Genomic DNA, 16,916 nt, shown 5'->3' on the forward strand with positions numbered 1-16,916 from the left:
CAGGGCCAGGGCTTGGAGAGGTGGGGGGAGGGCAGTCCCCTGAGCTGGCCCAGCCCCTCCCACTCCCTGGACATGTGACAAGCTCCAGCCTCAGTTTCTCTTTAACTTGCTGTTCTTTTCCTGGATGCTGTGGGGCTGAGCTGGCAGTCTAAGTGGGATGTGTGTGTGTGTGCACACATATGAGCTTGGATGTGCACACCTATGTACTTGTGTGTGCAGGTGCACATGTATGGAACAAGAGGCATCTCCGTGTGAACACAACTGTCCTGTCTTCACTGCCAGCCCCTGAGAGCTGGGTCTGGGTGAGAGAGGCAGGCCGGCTCCTGCCAAGTTCATGTTCAGTTAATGGGGCTGAGTGGCCCCGGGGGCTGTCCTCTGACTTTGTGGTCCTGTCCTCATGTATGACCTGAGGCAGGCGACTCAACCTCCGAGCTTTGGTTCCGCCTGCAAGTGTCTAATGCAGCCTCTGCCCCAACAGCAGGAAGTAAGAAAACCTGGCCTCTAGGGAGGATGGTCCCAGCGGCCTGGTGGTTGCCATCCTGCTGGGACAGGGCTGGACTTTTGGGAGTGGATGGAGCAACCTGAGAGGACCCAGACCAGGCCTGTTCAGGACAGGAAACCCTGGTAGGGCCAGGAAGCCCCAGGCCTGGACTGCCAGAGGCATGGGGCTGGGAGAGACAGGTGGGGCCCATGGGCAGGAGGAGCTTTGAGGAGAGGGAGGTCAGGGGCTTGTGCAGCCTTTTCTCTGGCACCAGTGCCCTCCTAAGCCCTCTGAGGGCCTCTGCTCGGCCTGGGGTCCAGCCATGGGCCCAGGTGCTGAGACACCCTCAGCAGGATGGGGCCAACCTGGACCCTGCCCAGCCAAGAGCCTGTCTGTCCTCTTGCTATTTCTCCTCTTAGGACTTCAGCCAAAGCTTCCAGTGTTGAGGCCCCGGTGGCACTTACCCACCCCCAGCCCCCAAGTCACAAGGGTCCCATGGAGGGTCTGCTAGGGAGGGGGACCAGGAGGCAGGCCTGTCCAGCCCAGTCCTTCCTCCTTCCAGCCTCATAGCTTGGACAAGTCTTCCGCTGCACGGAGCCTCCTGTTGCAGGTGGGGAAGCGGGAAAACTGAGGCTCAAAGGTACTCTGCTCACAGACAGAGTCAGTGGCTTGCAAGGAGCCATCGCAGCTTCTAAAGATACCCGTCAACCCCAGTAAAGGCTGTGTCCAGAGCAGAGTCCTCGCCTCCTGCAGAGCCTTGCCAGCCTTGGGTACTGCAATGGCTATGTGTGCAGGGCAGTGGAGAGTGGGCCGGTGCTGGGACCCCACCTAAGCCCCTCCCCAAGGCTGCCCTGGGTGGGGAATCCCAGGATTAGAACAGCCCAGGCCTTGGGGCTGTGATCCTTCAAACCTCAGTGCCCATCCTTGAGAGGATGCTGGCCAGATCCAGACGGGCACCCCCCCCAGCATTCTCTGGGGCAGGGGGGCAGGAGGCATGTGGTCCATGTGAGCCAGCATGGCCATCAGGACACTACCGGCCACATTCCTTTGTCCCCATGGAATTGGTGGCATTGCCCATGGAGAAGGCCGATCTCACTGAGGCTGGAGAGCTGCAGGCTCATAGTATGATGTCTCTGCCCTCGCCCCCAACGACCACCCCTCTCCTCTGTGTGCAATGCATGCCTCCTCGACCCATAACCTTGTACACGCATGTCCTCCTAAGGAGGGAACTGACACAGGCATGCGCTCACATGACCTCACGCTTACTCATCACACTCCACACCATCCCGGATCTATTGTGCTGCTCTGCATGCCTGCCTCCTCCTAACCACTCCAGAAGTTTCCAAGCACGTACCACACTTGGTGTGCTTTCTGCTGGGACGCCCTCTACCGCCAGCCCCAGGGTGGTGCCCTCCTCCCACGCCCCCTGGTGGCTGTCAGAGGCCCTGGGCGTTCAATGCACTGCCAGCTGCTGGCTCCAGGGCCATCCAGGGGATCCCAGCGGTGCCCGGGGGGTTTCTCACTTCTGAGCCCCACTCAGAGCCCCTGACGCTCCGACCTTTGCCCCATGGGATTAAGGTGCACACAAGTGTTCTGATCTGCAGCTCTCCAGCCTCAGTGAGATCAGCCTTCTCCATGCACCTGTGGGCTGTGGACTTCCCAAGAGATCTGACGTTTTCTCATCTCAGTCTCTGCCTGCCCATCTTGAGATCAGACTCTTGTCCACTTCAGACACGGCAGGTCGCTCCCCCAGATACCACCTTCAGGCTCCATCGCTGGGCCTGTCATTCCGCAGATTGGAATTGCATCCAATTTGGGGGCTGGGAGGTGACATTTTTATGTCACATTTGTTTTCCCATCATCTCATTTGTTCAAGCTTTTTAGGTCTTTAAAACTCCATTAAAAGAACCAGGAAGTTATTTTGCCAGATAAGTTCCCATACGCTTTTGGGGTTTGTTGCCATGTTGAATAGTCTTTTACCTTGTATTCTGTTTGCTAGTCGGTTATTGCTGGTGAACAACTACTGGCCTTATAGGTTTGATAAATGTTACACATTTAATAGGATCTCTTTGCCAGCTGCTGGCCCTTTTGGCTTCTCATCGAGATGATCCTGTCCTCTGGAAACCAGAGCAGGCTTCTTTTTTTTTTTCTGGGATCATCACCCTTGGTTCTATTTTCTGTCTGATGGTCCCACCTGGGGCCATCCAAGCTTTGCCGCAGGGAGGACTGAGGCTGATGCAGCATCTTCTTCTGATTCTTCACCCCTGTGGGAACATGTTCACTCCCTTGCTGAAGCTTACCGAGCCCCGCCCAGGTCCTGTCCAGGTGGTCCCCATGAAGCAAAGCCCCTGCCTCCCCAACGTATGTTCTGATGGGAAGGTGTGTTATCAGAGCTGTAGAGAACAGCACCTGTGGGGGGGTGGGTACAGTGGGACCAGATAATCATCACTTCAGTGGGTTTTGCCCCAGATTTATTGTTGGGACAGATCCAAGCCCATCTGTTCCTCTACTGAACATAATGCTTGTGCACACCCACTGTCAAGGAAGTGCATTTCTCTACTGTTTTCCTAGACTGTCTATCCTAAGCAGGTGTTGAACTCTATCGGATGTGCTTTCTGCTTCTATCAAAACAGCCATCTGATTTTTCTTCTCACGCAAATACATAGAAACATCTTCTAAAGTTAAACCATCCTTGCATTCCATCAAATCCATTCCCCATTTGGTCAAGCTGATACTAAAGTACTCTTACAAGGACGGAAAGTATTTTATTTAGGGTTTAGCATGCAAGCAATGAGTCTGCAATTCCCTTTTCCTGAACTGTACTCACCTGGGCTTAGAACCAAGTTTATGTTGGCCTCACAGGATGAGGTGAGATGCTTTCTCTCCATTTAAAGTTTCTGAAATGAGTTCTAGATAAGTTCATGGTGTCTGAAAGTCTGCTGCCACCATAAACACCAGCATCTCTGACAATATTACCTGGGCTGCATATTGTGCTGGCAATTTGTGTTTCCCCCCAAATGTATTAATTTTCTAACTTTCCAAAGTTAATGGTACATAGTTGTTTATAGTATTGTTTTATGTCTTTTTCTCTACTGTGTCTGAAATTAATTCTCCCTCCTACTGTATATTTAAAAAATCATCAGTCTTGCTAGTTTTTTCTTTCCTGCTAGGCTTCAAAGAGGAACATTTTGGTTTTCTTAAATGTTCCATTATTCTCCATTTGCTGAGTGTAAAGATTATATACATAAATATGTGTGTACATATGAATATAGTAAATATATAAGTATTATAAACACACACATATCTGTAAAGTTTATTTAAGCTTTGTCTTGTTTGCTCACCTATTGGTTTGCGTGAAGAGCACATTAAAATCACCAGTTACACTTATTTATTAAAAAATTATTTTTTGAGCCAGTGTCTCTGTTTTCTAAGCTGGAGTTCAATGGCATAATCACAGCTCACCACAGCTTCAACCTCCTGGGCTCGGGCAATCCTTCCACCTCAGCCTCCCAAGTAGCTGGGACTACAGGAGTGTGCTACCATGCCTGGCTTTTTTTTTTTTTTTTTTTTTGTAGAGATGAGTTCTCACTATGTTGTCCAGACTGGTCTTGAACTCTGGGCTCAAGCATTCTCCTGTTACAGGTATGAGCCACCATGCCTAGCCTATTTATCTCTACCTGTTACATCCATCATTGCTCTATAAGTTTTGGGGCCTCGTTGTTGGGTACATACGCATTTATGTTTAGAGAAAGGCATGATGCTCTCACTGTGAAATATTAAAACCCCTCCCCCAGCTCTCCTGTGGTTCACTTTGCGTGTTTATGTTTCTATTTTTTGAAGTATGTCTTTTATATTCAAGATAATGTTTACTATGTTTATAATACAATCTAGGGATCTGTTCCTTGATCTTTATATTGACAAATAATAATTATACATATTCATGGGGCTACACAATGATGTGATACATATAATATATGGTGATCAGATCAGGGTAACATATCCATCATCTCAAACATTGACCATTTCTTTGTGTTGTAATCATTCAATATTCTCCTTCTAGCTATTTAAAACTGTGTTATAGATTATTGTTAGGGATCCATTTTTATCATCATTTGTAACCATTTACATTAGGACTTGTTACCCCATTTTCTCCTTATTATACTTCATTTTCCCCCTTTCCTGCCTGCTGTTGGGTGGGTCAAACTTCCCCCGGATGGCTGAAAGTTCAGCATGCCACCAATGTTCTTGTAGCCGTTACATCTGCAGTGTTAACCCTACACTTAAGTTTCTGCTGTATCGCTTCCCTAGCTAATCACTGTGTCTTCACCAGGCAAAACTAGTAGTGACTTGGCATATGCTGGCTCCCTGTTCGCACCTTCGCACCGTGGTGAGACTATCTGGGGTTCCTGTGGTGAAGTGATGGGAATATTTTGATTCTCTCAATCGCCAGGCCACATGGGACATATGGTGAATGAACTTCTCATTGCACCCACTGGGTCATTTTCTCTTCTTGCTGGATACCTTTTTCTAAGAGCATTTTCACGTCGGACTTCAGCGGGGTTGGCCCACGGAGGCGCCGGAGGCCCAAGGAAGAGTAACATGGGCTTTGCTTGTCAGTGACAGCTTATCTGGACGTAAAATTCAAATTATTTTCTTCAACACCTTGAAGACAGAACACCACCATCTTCTGGCTTCCAGGATTTCTCTCATGAAGTCTGACATCAGTCTGATTCCCATTCCTCTTTCTCTCTGGACACTTTAGAACGTCTCTTGGCACTGACCTTCTCGAAGCCCTTTAGAGGCTTTTTTTTCCTTTCCACTTTGAGCTCTTTTGGTCTGAGATCTTTCCTCTTTAGATCCGAGCACTTCTTGTTTGTCGTGGCTTCACGTCAGCGATTTCCTCCACTTCTTCTAGGACTGCAGCCAGGTGAATGCTAGTTAGACGTCCTCATCTGTCTCTAATGACCTTTCCGTCGAAAGTTCTCTCTTCCCACCTCCCTGCTGCCTCCTGGGAGGATGCGGGAGCTCCACCCCTGGCCGCTTCATCTCAACGTGTAGTTTCCACTCAGTCTCCACATGCCCCTTCCTGCTGTGACCCAGCTCCTGCACGTAGCCACCATTCTCCTCCCTCAGTGAGATTCCAAGTCCTGACGTGGTGATCTATTAATCTGGCTTCCTCTGCAACAGACCACTCGCTCCCTTGGTGTCTGTCTGAGATGACCGGGCTCAGTGGTCCTCTTTTCCTTTTGCTGGTGAAATCCTCTGCCCTGGGGGCATCACCGCCTTGGCTGATGTGAGAGAGGAGGGGATTGGGCGACAGCCCAGGCCCTAAGGGGTCTTTCTTCAGATGGATGGTAGAGGCAGAGTCTCAGGGCAGAGAGGGTTCCATGTTATGACTGGGTCCAAGCCTCTCCACTGGCCTCCCTGCCCTCCGGAGAAGCTCCCACGCCCATCCTCCTGCTTCTGCCCTGGATACCACCCTTTCTCCTGGTGACGTCAGCCCCACCCCATGAGCGCCAGGCCCTCGGAGGACTCGCCTTTCCTCGCCCAGGGAGTCCCTGAGCCCTGTAATGTGGCCCCCTCCACTGCTGATGCCGGACTGGGGTGGTGGGGTGAACACAATGGAGGAGAGCCCCCACCCAGGCTGCCTCCAGCCCTGCCCTTGGGGCCCAGCCCTCCTTCCCTCAGGGCCGTTCCTTAGGACCTGCCACTTTCTGGCCCTTGGGGTTATCTCGGCCATGATAAGCGCGTTCTGCAAATCCACCTGCCTCGGCACCAGGACCTGAGATGGACCTCACCTTCACCTGGGTGGCGACCTCACCCCCAGGAACGGCTAGGGTGTCCGTCTGGGCCTCCCTGGTTCAGGGGAGGTTCTTGTCCCAGCACCCTCATGCTGGCTGGGACCGAGGAGGGCCCCACAGAGAGCAGCAAACACAAAGGCCATGAGGCAGCACCGGCTCCTTTACCTCACTGGGTTTTACATGGTGCCTGAGCCCACAGCCTGGTGACCCCTCAGGGCCCTGCAGACCGGAGCCAGGGCTTCCCGGGACGGGACAGGAGATCGCGGGCCCCCACCCAGGGCTGCGGCAACACGTGCAGCCGCCCATAAATACCTTTCCATAAATACAGGCTGGGCGCTATTTCCAGGTAAACTGTCGGCTGAGTGGTAGCAGCCCCAAGGCCTAGCACCAAAGTCCTGCTCGGAGGGCAGCAGCCCCATGCCCGCACCTGGCCATACCTGCCCTTAGTCCCATTCAGGGCTGTAGGGAGGGCGGGGCTTCCGCAGCAGGGCTGGCTTGCAGGGCCCAGGGTGGCCCGAGGGCGGATGTACTTGCCCAGGTTCCACAGAGCCAGCCGAGCGGGTCCTCCTCCCTCCTCAAGACCCCCGGCTGTCCACAGCCTTCCGTGGCCCCTGGAGGAAGGGTGGCACCAGGAGTCCTGGGCCCACAAGAGGTCTCTCTTTAGCACCCCAAAGGCCTGGGTCCCCTCAGGCTGGAACTCAGGGAACGGGGCCTCCAGTGAGCCCACGGAGCTAGTGCCTCACTGTCCTGCCGCCTCGCCGGGGTGCTGGTCTGTTGGAGGCTGGAAGTGTGGCCACTGGGGGACAAGGAGAAACGGAGGGTCAGTCCGGGTGGGGTGGGCACTCCCGAAACAGCCAGGGCTCTGGGCTGGCACCTCATCCTTCCCCTCACACCTTTCCCATCAGCAGCTAAGCCCAGGAAGGGGACAGCAGCCCACTCCTCTGTCCTAGCGTGGGCCCTGGCCCTCCCCTCTGAGGCCCAGAGCCTGGAGGCCCCAGAGCAGCAGGGACATCCCTCCCCTGCAAGAGGCCCAGACGTGCATAAGTGGATTAGCCATGACACCACCCTCCTGGCAAGCCAAGGCGTTCTCCATACCCCTTACCTGGGCTCTGAGCTGGGGACAGGCTCTCCGGGAGCTGGGAGGGCCCACCTGGAGAAGACAGCTCGTGTCGGCGCCCCCACCCCCAAGTGAGCCAACATTAATGGGCAGCAAGGTGTAAGTGCACCCGGGTCTGCAGGGACCCCCACTTCTTTGAGCGCGGTCTCTTCCCCAGCTCACTCCTATGCAAAGAGGGGGCCTCTCCCTCTCCTCAAATGGAGTTCCCAGCCCCTCACCCTGTGCACCTCCCCCATCTTCCCACCCCACAGCTAAGGCTTCACCCAAGGCCAAGCCATGTCCACTCCAGTGAAGGAGGAAGGGCCCAGGACTCCCAACGCCCAGCGAGCCTCCAGCACCGCTAAATGTCAAGGCATCGCCCCACCACCCTTTCCCCAGGTGCCGGATGGCCAGGGGCGCAGTACCACACCTGACCACTAGATGCTGCTGTGGGCAGTGTTATGGCTCTGAACACCAGCCTGCAAGTGGCTGCCTTGCCCCTGCTCCGCCCTGGGAGGGGGCTGCCTCCCTGCAGGACTCTGAGCAGGACTGCCTTGGAGAGGCACAAAACATGCACACACAGCAGCAAAGCCACTTGAGACCCCAGGCCGAGGACGCCCTGTGGAGCCCCCGCTCAGCCATCTGGCAGTGCTTCAGCCTGGCGCCTCAGCTGCCCCCACCTGCTTGTCCTGCCCACAGAGGCCCAGAGCCCGCCTCCCACCCCCCTCTGCAGACAAAGCCTTTCCCAACACCCGCTGCTGGCAGGGCCTGGGGGCCACCAGGGGGACACAGCCAGAGGGCTGGGGGAGTCCCCAAGCTCCACCTGTGGACCGAGGGCAGAGCACACACACAGGCTGGGAGCGCTTGTACATGCCGGGAGCACTCCCACAGGCCTAGAGCACACGCACACCCTGGGAGCACATGCACACACCTAGAGCACTCGCACATGCTGGGAGCACACACACATGCCTGGAGCACAGGCACACACCTGGTGCACTCACAGCGGTCAGGGCAGGGCAGGCGTTGGCCGGGAAGGCGGGCTGCTTCAGGCTGACAGCACAGCCCGCCCTGCCCCGTTGCATGGCTGTGAGGCTCACACCCACGCGTCAGAAGCCGTGGCCCTTTGGGGAGCATGCAGGGACAGTTGGCATTCGCTCCAGCTAGGGTGGCAGTGGGGGAGGGATGGGTGCCTGGCCAGGGTGGATTTGGCGGGGGCAGTGGAGCATGACTCACCTTCTCGGCACGTGGGCCCCGTATAGCCGTCCACACAGTGGCACCGTCCGCTAACAGGGTCGCAGTCTGCTCCACCCCCACAGTCACAGCGCAGGGCACAGCCAGGCCCAAAGTGGCCCTCTCTGCAGTCTGCTGGGGCAGGAGGGACAGATCTGAGCGCATCCCTGACTGCCCAGGGTGGGGACCCTGGGCCTGGGGGCCACCAGCAGAGAGCCCGGGGTGGGGAGGCCCTTCATGCGGGAGTGTTTGGAGCTGAGGCCTCGGGGCTGTTTCCTGGAAGAACACAACAGCCCCTGCGCCACCTTCCTGAGCAGTCTCGCAACTGTGAGCTCCTGAGCCAGAGTCCAGGTCCTAGCATCCGCCCTCACCCTCCTGCCTGGCCCCAGGCAGCGAGAAGTCAACAGTCAGAGGTGCTCCCCCAGGGCACAGCAGGCTTGAGAGCCACAGGGCGGGATGTGCAGCCCAGCGGGCAGCCCCCCATTCTCAGAAGGGGCCACCGTGGTGCCCCACCCACAGCTGGCAGATCAAGGAAGCCTGTCACCTGACCAAGCCATCTCCCAGGGCCATAGCCTCCCTGGGGTTCAGCGGGCGACCGCATGTCCCCAAGGCTGCCTCCCCCGACCCCACCAGAGGGCAAGGGCCAGGTGCAGAGGCTTAAGAGGGCACGGTGCCCTACCTGGGAACTGGCACAGGGAGAGCACAACCAATCAGTATTTGCCACTGATAGGAACCCACAACCACACCCCTCCCAGGCAGGACCCAGACTCACCCAGGCCACACATGGCTCCTGAGCGCCCCGGCGGGCACAGGCAGAGGCCGGTGACAGGGTCGCAGGGTGCCCCCCCGTCGCATTCACACTGCTGGCGGCAGCCCTCTCCGAATGAGCCCGGCTCACACCCTAGGGGGGCAGTGGCCTCAGCATCTTCTCCCATCCTGTGTCCGGGCTGGACAGGGCTGAAGAGAGGCAGTGGGAGGGCGGATGCACTCACCCTCCTCACAGAACCGGCCGTGGACACCGGCGGGACAGAGGCACCAGCCACTGACGGGATCACAGGGGGCACCGTGGTGACACTCACACAGGACCTGGCAGCCGGCACCATGGAAGCCGGGGGGGCAGGCTGAAGGAGGACCCCGGTTAGAGTGAGCCCAGGGCAGAGGGGGTGGAAATGTCCACATGCCCAGACGAGCAACGGACCCCTGATTCAGGGGCCTGGGAGAAGTCCCCTCCTGCGGTTCCCAGTAACTTTACTGGGAAGCCCGGGTCTGCCCAGCTCCTCGCGGGGGACAGGACAGTGCTCAAGGCAGGGGGTCCACCCCGACTCACGGTGCTCGCAGGCTGGGCCGTAGAAGCCAGGGCCACAGCGGCAGGCACCCGTGGCGGGCTCACAGGTGCCATTGTTCTGACAGGCGCACTCCTGGTGGCAGCCAGCTCCGTAGCGCCCAGGGGGGCAGGCTGGGGGCAGAGCAGGAGATGGGCCAGGAGGACGGTCCCTCAGGCACCAGCCTCCCAACCTGATGGCTGCCTGGGGTCCCACAAAGGCCCCCAAGCCCTGCACCCTCCTCGGGAGCCCGGGGCCGCTCCCCACCTAAGACACAGCACCCCTGCCTGTCCCGTGCACTCAGGGACACTCACGCAGCTCACAGTGCAGCCCCGTCCAGCCCAGGCCGCAGGAGCAGCTGCCGTTGGCCGTGTGGCACAGGCCCCCATGTCTGCAGGCACACGTGTGCTCACAGCCCTCACCAAAGCGGTTCTGGGGACAACCTGGGGGTGGAAAGCAGGTGCTGCCTGGAGCTCTGGTCAAGGCTGGACACACTCCAGGAACATGTTCCTGAAGGCTGGCATTCACTCAACAAACACTTCCTGAGGCCTCTCAGTGCCTGTCTCTGCCTGCTGGGCATAGGCATGCCAGGGAGTGACACCAGCTCATTCACCCATCATCTCAGGCAGCAATGCCAGGCCTGGTCTAGGTGCTTGAGGATGGCTCAGTGATAAGAGGGTCAAGGCCCTCCAGGGTTAGTGAGGCCCACCCAGCCTGCAGGGAGGAATCCTGGAAGGCTTCCCGGAAGCAGTGGCATGCTGTGCGCAGGCCCATCTCAAGCCTGGGAGCGCACATCCTCCAGGCCCAAGAGGCAGCATGGTCGGGCCGTGTGTGAACTTAGAGGCAGCTGGCCCATGGCCCTCCTGTTCATGGCCTGTTTGTAGACTCACCCAATGGCCTCTGTCCCTCCTGCAAGTGAGGCAGACCAGGCCATGCCCTGGGGGCCTGATTCATGGACCTCTGACCCTTTGCTGCCACAAGTATCCCAGGAGCCTCTGAGGCTCAGAACTAGTGTGTGGGCAGTGGCAGCCCCTAGGCAGGGACCAAGGGTGGGGATGGGCCCAGACGCTGAGGCTGTGGTCATGGGGTGGCACGTCTGTGTAGGAGCCACCCGACATTCCCTGGGTCCACTTCGCGTCTCTCTTCGGCCTGTGCATCTGGCCTTCCTCCGCCTGGAACCCCTGAAATCCAGGCCTGCAGGAAGGCCAGACAGTCCTCTCCCAAGGGACAGCAGCCAGGAGGTTGGCTCCATCGCAGCAGAAAACAGTATCTGACCCTTCCTGCTGGTGTCCAGAGGCTCTGGGTTGGACCCGCTCCCTGGACGCAGGGTCATGGAAGGACCCAGTGGCCTTAGGCAGAGCCCGGAGTGGCAGGGATGATCCTTCACCCAAGCAGGGCAGCGTCGTCCACACAAGGCAGAGCTACCTCCTGCCTCCAGACACGCCCTGGCGGTGGCCACCCTTGGATGTGACTGGGCTGGGCCTGCCCAGTGACCATGGGTTCACCACGCCGGCTTTGCCTGCAGCTTATCAAGCAAAGTCCCTAGGAAGGGCCAATGCACCTGACCCCCAAGCGGACACTCACCTTGCTCACAGCGAACACCGGTCCTCCCCGGGGGGCAGATACAGGTGCCAGTCACAGGGTCACAGGATGTTCCCTTCCCACAGTCGCACACGTGGGTGCAGTTGGGGCCGGAGCGGCCCTGGGGACAGGCTGCCAGGGAGGAAGCGGTGAGCGTGGCTGCCCCAGGTTGGACCCCGCCAGCCAGCTTCCCTCTCCCCACCAGGTCAACCCTGGAGGCAGGATGGAACCAGATTGATGGGGCAGGGGACCAGTGTCTGCCCCAGGCAGGGTGCAGCTGGCCAGCTCTTGTGCTTTCAACAAGCCCTGGTCTCTCTCCTCCACTGCAGGCTCTGTGGGGAGCTAGGCCACTGTCACCTGCTATGCCGTGACTCACTCTGCCAGCTCCGCCTGGGTCCCAGATGAGGAAAGTCCCCACGTGACTCAGGGAAAAGGCTCTTTGCTCAGCAGGACGCGGGGCAGGGACGGAACTGCCCAGCTGGCCTCCACAAGGTGGGGCTGGGGCAGAGCTGGCTGGGGCCTGGCGGGACCTGGTGCCACACAGACACCCCTGGGGCTGTGGGCCTTTTCTGCCACCACAGCTTAGACCAGCCAGGGGCCAGGCCCAGCAGAAGGACCCACAGGGCCAGGGAGGGGGCAGTCAGGGGCTGTCCTCCGCAGGCTGGCTGACAGGCCCCAGCCCCTGGGACACTGGAGCAGCTGCCCAGCCCTGAGCCCCTGGGCACTCACCGAGACTGCAGTCGGCCCCGAGGAAGCCGGCGGGGCAGTGGCAGGCTCCCGTGGCCGCATCACAGGAGCCCCCGTTGAGACACCCACACAGCTGCTCACAGCCTAGCCCGTACCACCCAGGCGGGCATCCTGCGGGGAGAAGGGCCCGCTGACAGAGGGTGGGGGCTGGAGGCGGCCCCCTCAGCAGCCCTGAACATAGCTGGGTGGCTCCCAAAGGGCCCCCACATCCCACCTTCCATCCCTCAAATAAGGGCCTTCCCATGGACTAGAGGCGATAAGGTCCCGGCACAGCAGTGGGACCCTGATGCCCAGTAGACACTCACGTTGCTGGCAGGTGGGGCCATGGTAGCCAACAGCACACGCACAGGCCCCCGTGGCAGGGTGGCACACCTGGTTCTCACCGGGACACTGGCACAACTGACCACAGTCCTCCCCAAAGGTGCCAGGCGGGCAAGCTGGGTGCAGACAGGGTGGGTCGGTCCTAGCCCAGCAAGGGACCGGCGGCCTCTCCAGGAGTCAGCCTTACCGGCCCCCTCCTGAGGTGGAGATCTGGAAAGCACCTACCCTGCTCGCAGCCTGAACCAGTGAAACCAGGTGGACAGCGACACCCCCCGGTGACGTGGTGGCAGGTGGTGCCAGGTGGGCAACGGCAGCGCTGGGCACAGGCCTCTCCGAACCAGCCTTGCGGGCAGGCTGTGGGAAGGCATGGGCTGGGGACACTTCCTGGGAGAGGCCCGTGGGGACCCAGAGGCCACAGCGGCCAGGGCCGTCACGCTGGATAGGACCCACTCCCGCCCAGGAAAGTGGCCTTGGTGCCGGCTGAGCCGGGGGCTGAACTCACCATGTTCACACCGCGAGCCCCTCCACCCCGGGGGGCACTGGCAGGCCCCTGTGACATGGTGGCAGGGAGCCCCCCGCCGGCAGGCACAGCTCTCCTTGCAGTGGGGCCCAAATGTGCCCTTGGCACAGCCTGCGGGATCGAGAGGGAAGCCTTGAGAGCCACGGCTTCTGGGAGACCTTCACTCCCAGGGAGTAAGGGAGAAACGAAGGCTCAGCCTCGGGGCTCGGCTGTGAGTGGAGGAAGCCTGGAGAGCCTGGGCCAGCCCAGCACCCAGCACTGACAAGACGGCCACGGCTTGGTCCCCCCACCCACAGGAGGTCCAGGGCTCGGGCTGAGCCAGGGCCCATCAGACACCTCTGAGTGGGGGACAGTGCCTGAACCCCCCCCACCCCGTCTGGGCTCTGGAGGGGCTCAGGGCCCAGCGGGGTGAACAAAGCCCTGCCAGCACAGAGGTCACAGCCCAAGCCCACCATGTGAGCCCAATGAGCACAGGGTCCTGGAGCAAGGGGAGAAGGGGCCCCACCCAGAAATCGAGAGATGGGAATAGACTCCCAGAGCATCATACATCCCTGCCCACCAGAGGGCTGGCGGGGGCCAAACATGCCTCCCAAGGCAGGCCAGCGGCACCCCAGTCCCACCAGCCCGGCTTTGGGGTCCAGGCCGCTCGGAAGGCCACCCTTGGCAGCTCAGACAGCAGCCCCCTCCTCACGGGGCACCTGACCCCCAGCAGGGCCTCCAGGCCTCCCCCGCCTGCCCCACTCACGGCTCTGACACTTGTCCCCGGTCCAGCCTGCCGGGCAGAGGCAGCGGCCCATGAGCCGGTCACAGATGCCCCCATTGACACAGCCACAGCTCTGCTGACAGCCGGCTCCGAAGTGCCCAGGAAGGCATGCTGCGGGGCAGGGAGGCCGGTGAGGGTGGCCTGAACTTCCTGCACTGGGGCCGAGGACAGCCCAAGGTGCAGGCCCCTGGCCTGGGAGCCCCCACCTCTGCCGCTCGGCACTTACCATCCTCACAGGCCAGGCCGGCCCAGCCCTCGGGACACATACAGTGGCCAGAGACAGGGTCACAGGTCCCTCCATTCTGGCAGAGGCAGGAATGGCGGCAGTGGTCACCAAACAGGCCGGCAGGGCAGGCTGGACCGGGGAGAGGGAGCAGCCTGCAGTGCCAGCCCCCCATGGGATCTGCAGTCTTCCAGCACCCCCAAAGTATAATGTCAGACCTAGTGGGGGCCGCCTCTGAGATGCCCTGCCCCAGGCCCATCCCATCTCACCATTCCCCCTGGGGAGGGCACACACTGGGGAGAATGGCCCTCCGCCCTAAGCAGTAACCCTCGGGTGCCATCTGTGGGCCCTCAGGAGGCCAGAGCCTTCACCCAAGTCTGGGCCCTGGTCCCGGACTCCTTGGTGGAGCTTACCCTGCAGACAGGAGGGCCCCATCCAGCCAGGGGCACAGCGGCACTGCCCATGGACTGGGTCACAGGAGGCCCCGTTAAAGCAGGTGCAGGTCTGGCTGCAGTTGTGTCCGTAGGTGAGGGCTGGGCAGGCTGCAGGTGGAAACAGGTGGACAGGGGCCTGGGACAGGTGGAGGCTAGGGGCTTGGAGTGGTCAGGGGTCAGGGGCCTGGGGCGGTCAGAGGCCAGGGGCTTGGAGTGGCCAGGCGCCAGGGGCAGGAACACCCTGAGAGGTTACAGCAGCACATCTGCCAGGATCCCCAAGGTCACTGTGGCCAACCTCCTCGCCTTCCTGCCTGGGCCACTTAGCAGAGCGGCCACGGAAAGAGACCCATGCTCTGGCCCAAGTGGGCAAAGTGGCACTCTCAAGGGTGGGGGACCTGGCAGCTTTGGACACTCAGGACAGACGTCCAGAGGAATCTCCCATGGAGGACCCAGCACCCCCTCCTGCAGCACCCCAGGCTAAGTGGGAGCTCTTACTCACTCTGGGCACAGCGAGGGCCCCGGCGCCCAGCGGGGCAGAGGCACGAGCCACTCTCAGCGTTGCAGGTGGCCCCGGCACTGCAGTTGCAGGCTCTGCGACAGTCTAGTCCGAAGAAGCCGGCCGGGCATGCTGCAGGCACAGGGCAGCGATGGGCAGAGGCCCAGGGGTCCCGGGCACCCAGGTCCACACTTGAGGCCACCTGGCTCCTCCCCGGCCTATACCCTGGCTCACCACGCTCACAGAAGGTTCCCCTCCAGCCGACCGGGCAGGTGCAGGCCCCACTGACGTGGTCACAGGCTGCTCCGTGTTGACACTGGCACTGCTGCTCACAGCCAGGTCCGAAGAGGCCCTGGGGACACCCTGAGATGCACAGCCCAGCCACGGTCAGCCAGAGGGTTGAGAGCTGGACCCAGCCCCTCCCGGCCTTTTTGCCATCCCCAGCCAGGGTCAAAGACAGTGGGCCAGACTCCAGCCCCAAGGGGGCTGGGCTCAGTCACATGCCCCTTCCTCCACCCAGCTGGGACCTGAGAAGCTAATGGGAACTCCCAGCATCATCTCAGGGCTGGGGACCTCACCTGGGGCGGTCTCTAGGACAGCCTGCCCCAGACCCTCCCACCCACCAACCCAGCCTCGGGGGCACCCACTGAGGCCGGGGCCTGGGTCCTCCGCAGTCCCCCTTCCTCCCTCCCCCAGTGCCATGTGTCCTGCGGGGGGGCACAGGCCTGCCCTCCCTGCCTGCTGGTCAGAGTGAGCCTCATGTCTGCTGCAGGAAGGTGGGGGGGGGCTTGGGAAAGCTTGAGGGTGCACAGAAGGCAGACCAGGGCCCTAGCTATGGCACACCTGTGTTTGCATGCATATGCATGTGTGTTTTGTGTATGTGTGTGCACCCAAGTGTGTGTGCATGCACATGTGGGTGTGTGTGCAAGCATGTGTGTGCACAGGTGTGCATGGGTGTGTGCACATGTACATACATGTGTGGATGCATGTGTGCAAGCATATATGTGCGCCAATGTGCATGTGTGCATGCACGCATGTATGTGTAGGTGCACGTGCACATGGAAGTGGAGGCACGGCCAGGGTGGCCAGGACTCACGCTGCTCGCAGCTTGGGCCCACGTAGCCAGCCTCGCACAAGCATAGGCCGCTGACAGCGTTGCAGCTCCCGTGGCCTGCACTGCAGTTGCAGGGGTGGCTGCAGTCGGGTCCCCAGTGCCCGCCATCACAGGCTGCAACAGAGCCTGGGGTCATCCCACGCTGGCCTCCACAGAGCCCACGGGCACCACAGCCAAATTGGACCATGGGGGCGTCTCAGGCCAGCACGGGGCCTGCTGCAGGCCTCCAGGCCTTAAGGATCCTGGGCGGAGACTTCTCCAGGAGCCGGGGAGGAATAATGGGACACAGGGCAGGCCAAGCTTCCGGTACCTCTCTGGCAGCTGAGGCCGGTCCACCCAGGGGCACAGCTGCAGCGTCCAGTGGCTGGATGGCAATGCCCGTCGTTGGCACAAGAGCACCTTGTCTGGCAGTCAGGTCCAAACCAGCCCACTGGACACACTATGGGCATGGAGACAGGTGAGTGATGCCCATGCAGGGTCAGGCTGAGATGGGTGAGTGGGGGCCGCCCATGCAGGCTTGGGGTCTGAGACACGTGAGAGGGGGCTGCCCACACAAGGCTGGGGGCTAAGGGTGAGTGGGGACCACCTGCCCAGGGTCATAGACTGAGGTTGAGGCTCAGCCTCACTCACCGTCCTGGCAGCGGCTGCCCGTGAAGCCAGGGAGACACAAGCAGGCTCCGGTCTCAGGGTCACAGTGGGCACCGTGCTCGCATGCGGGGCAGATCTCCTGGCAGCCGAGCCCCCAGCGGCCTTCAGGGCAAGCTGGTTCCCCCATGGCCAGTCAGTC

General features: G+C 60.1%; 1 protein-coding gene across 1 annotated transcript in view; it reads right to left on the bottom strand.

The window, feature by feature from the left end:
• Positions 1–6,422: 6,422 nt before the first annotated feature.
• The window catches only part of MEGF6 (multiple EGF like domains 6), a gene marked incomplete at its 5' end in the record, with an annotated part of 105,481 nt that continues 94,987 nt past the window's right edge, over positions 6,423–16,916 (bottom strand). Inside the window, 19 exons of the mRNA XM_021707582.1 lie at positions 6,423–7,078; positions 7,385–7,432; positions 8,612–8,740; positions 9,381–9,509; positions 9,601–9,729; positions 9,936–10,064; positions 10,245–10,373; positions 11,515–11,643; positions 12,241–12,369; positions 12,564–12,695; positions 12,805–12,933; positions 13,845–13,973; positions 14,089–14,217; positions 14,499–14,627; positions 15,019–15,147; positions 15,250–15,378; positions 16,112–16,243; positions 16,440–16,568; positions 16,760–16,891. Coding sequence (XP_021563257.1) covers positions 7,014–7,078; positions 7,385–7,432; positions 8,612–8,740; positions 9,381–9,509; positions 9,601–9,729; positions 9,936–10,064; positions 10,245–10,373; positions 11,515–11,643; positions 12,241–12,369; positions 12,564–12,695; positions 12,805–12,933; positions 13,845–13,973; positions 14,089–14,217; positions 14,499–14,627; positions 15,019–15,147; positions 15,250–15,378; positions 16,112–16,243; positions 16,440–16,568; positions 16,760–16,891 — 2,315 coding nt within the window. The remainder of the gene's footprint in view (positions 7,079–7,384; positions 7,433–8,611; positions 8,741–9,380; positions 9,510–9,600; positions 9,730–9,935; positions 10,065–10,244; positions 10,374–11,514; positions 11,644–12,240; positions 12,370–12,563; positions 12,696–12,804; positions 12,934–13,844; positions 13,974–14,088; positions 14,218–14,498; positions 14,628–15,018; positions 15,148–15,249; positions 15,379–16,111; positions 16,244–16,439; positions 16,569–16,759; positions 16,892–16,916) is intronic.

This window comes from Carlito syrichta, unplaced genomic scaffold, assembly GCF_000164805.1.
Source record: "Carlito syrichta isolate Samal-C Ts95f unplaced genomic scaffold, Tarsius_syrichta-2.0.1 Scaffold120529, whole genome shotgun sequence".
Lineage (NCBI taxonomy): Eukaryota > Metazoa > Chordata > Mammalia > Primates > Tarsiidae > Carlito > Carlito syrichta.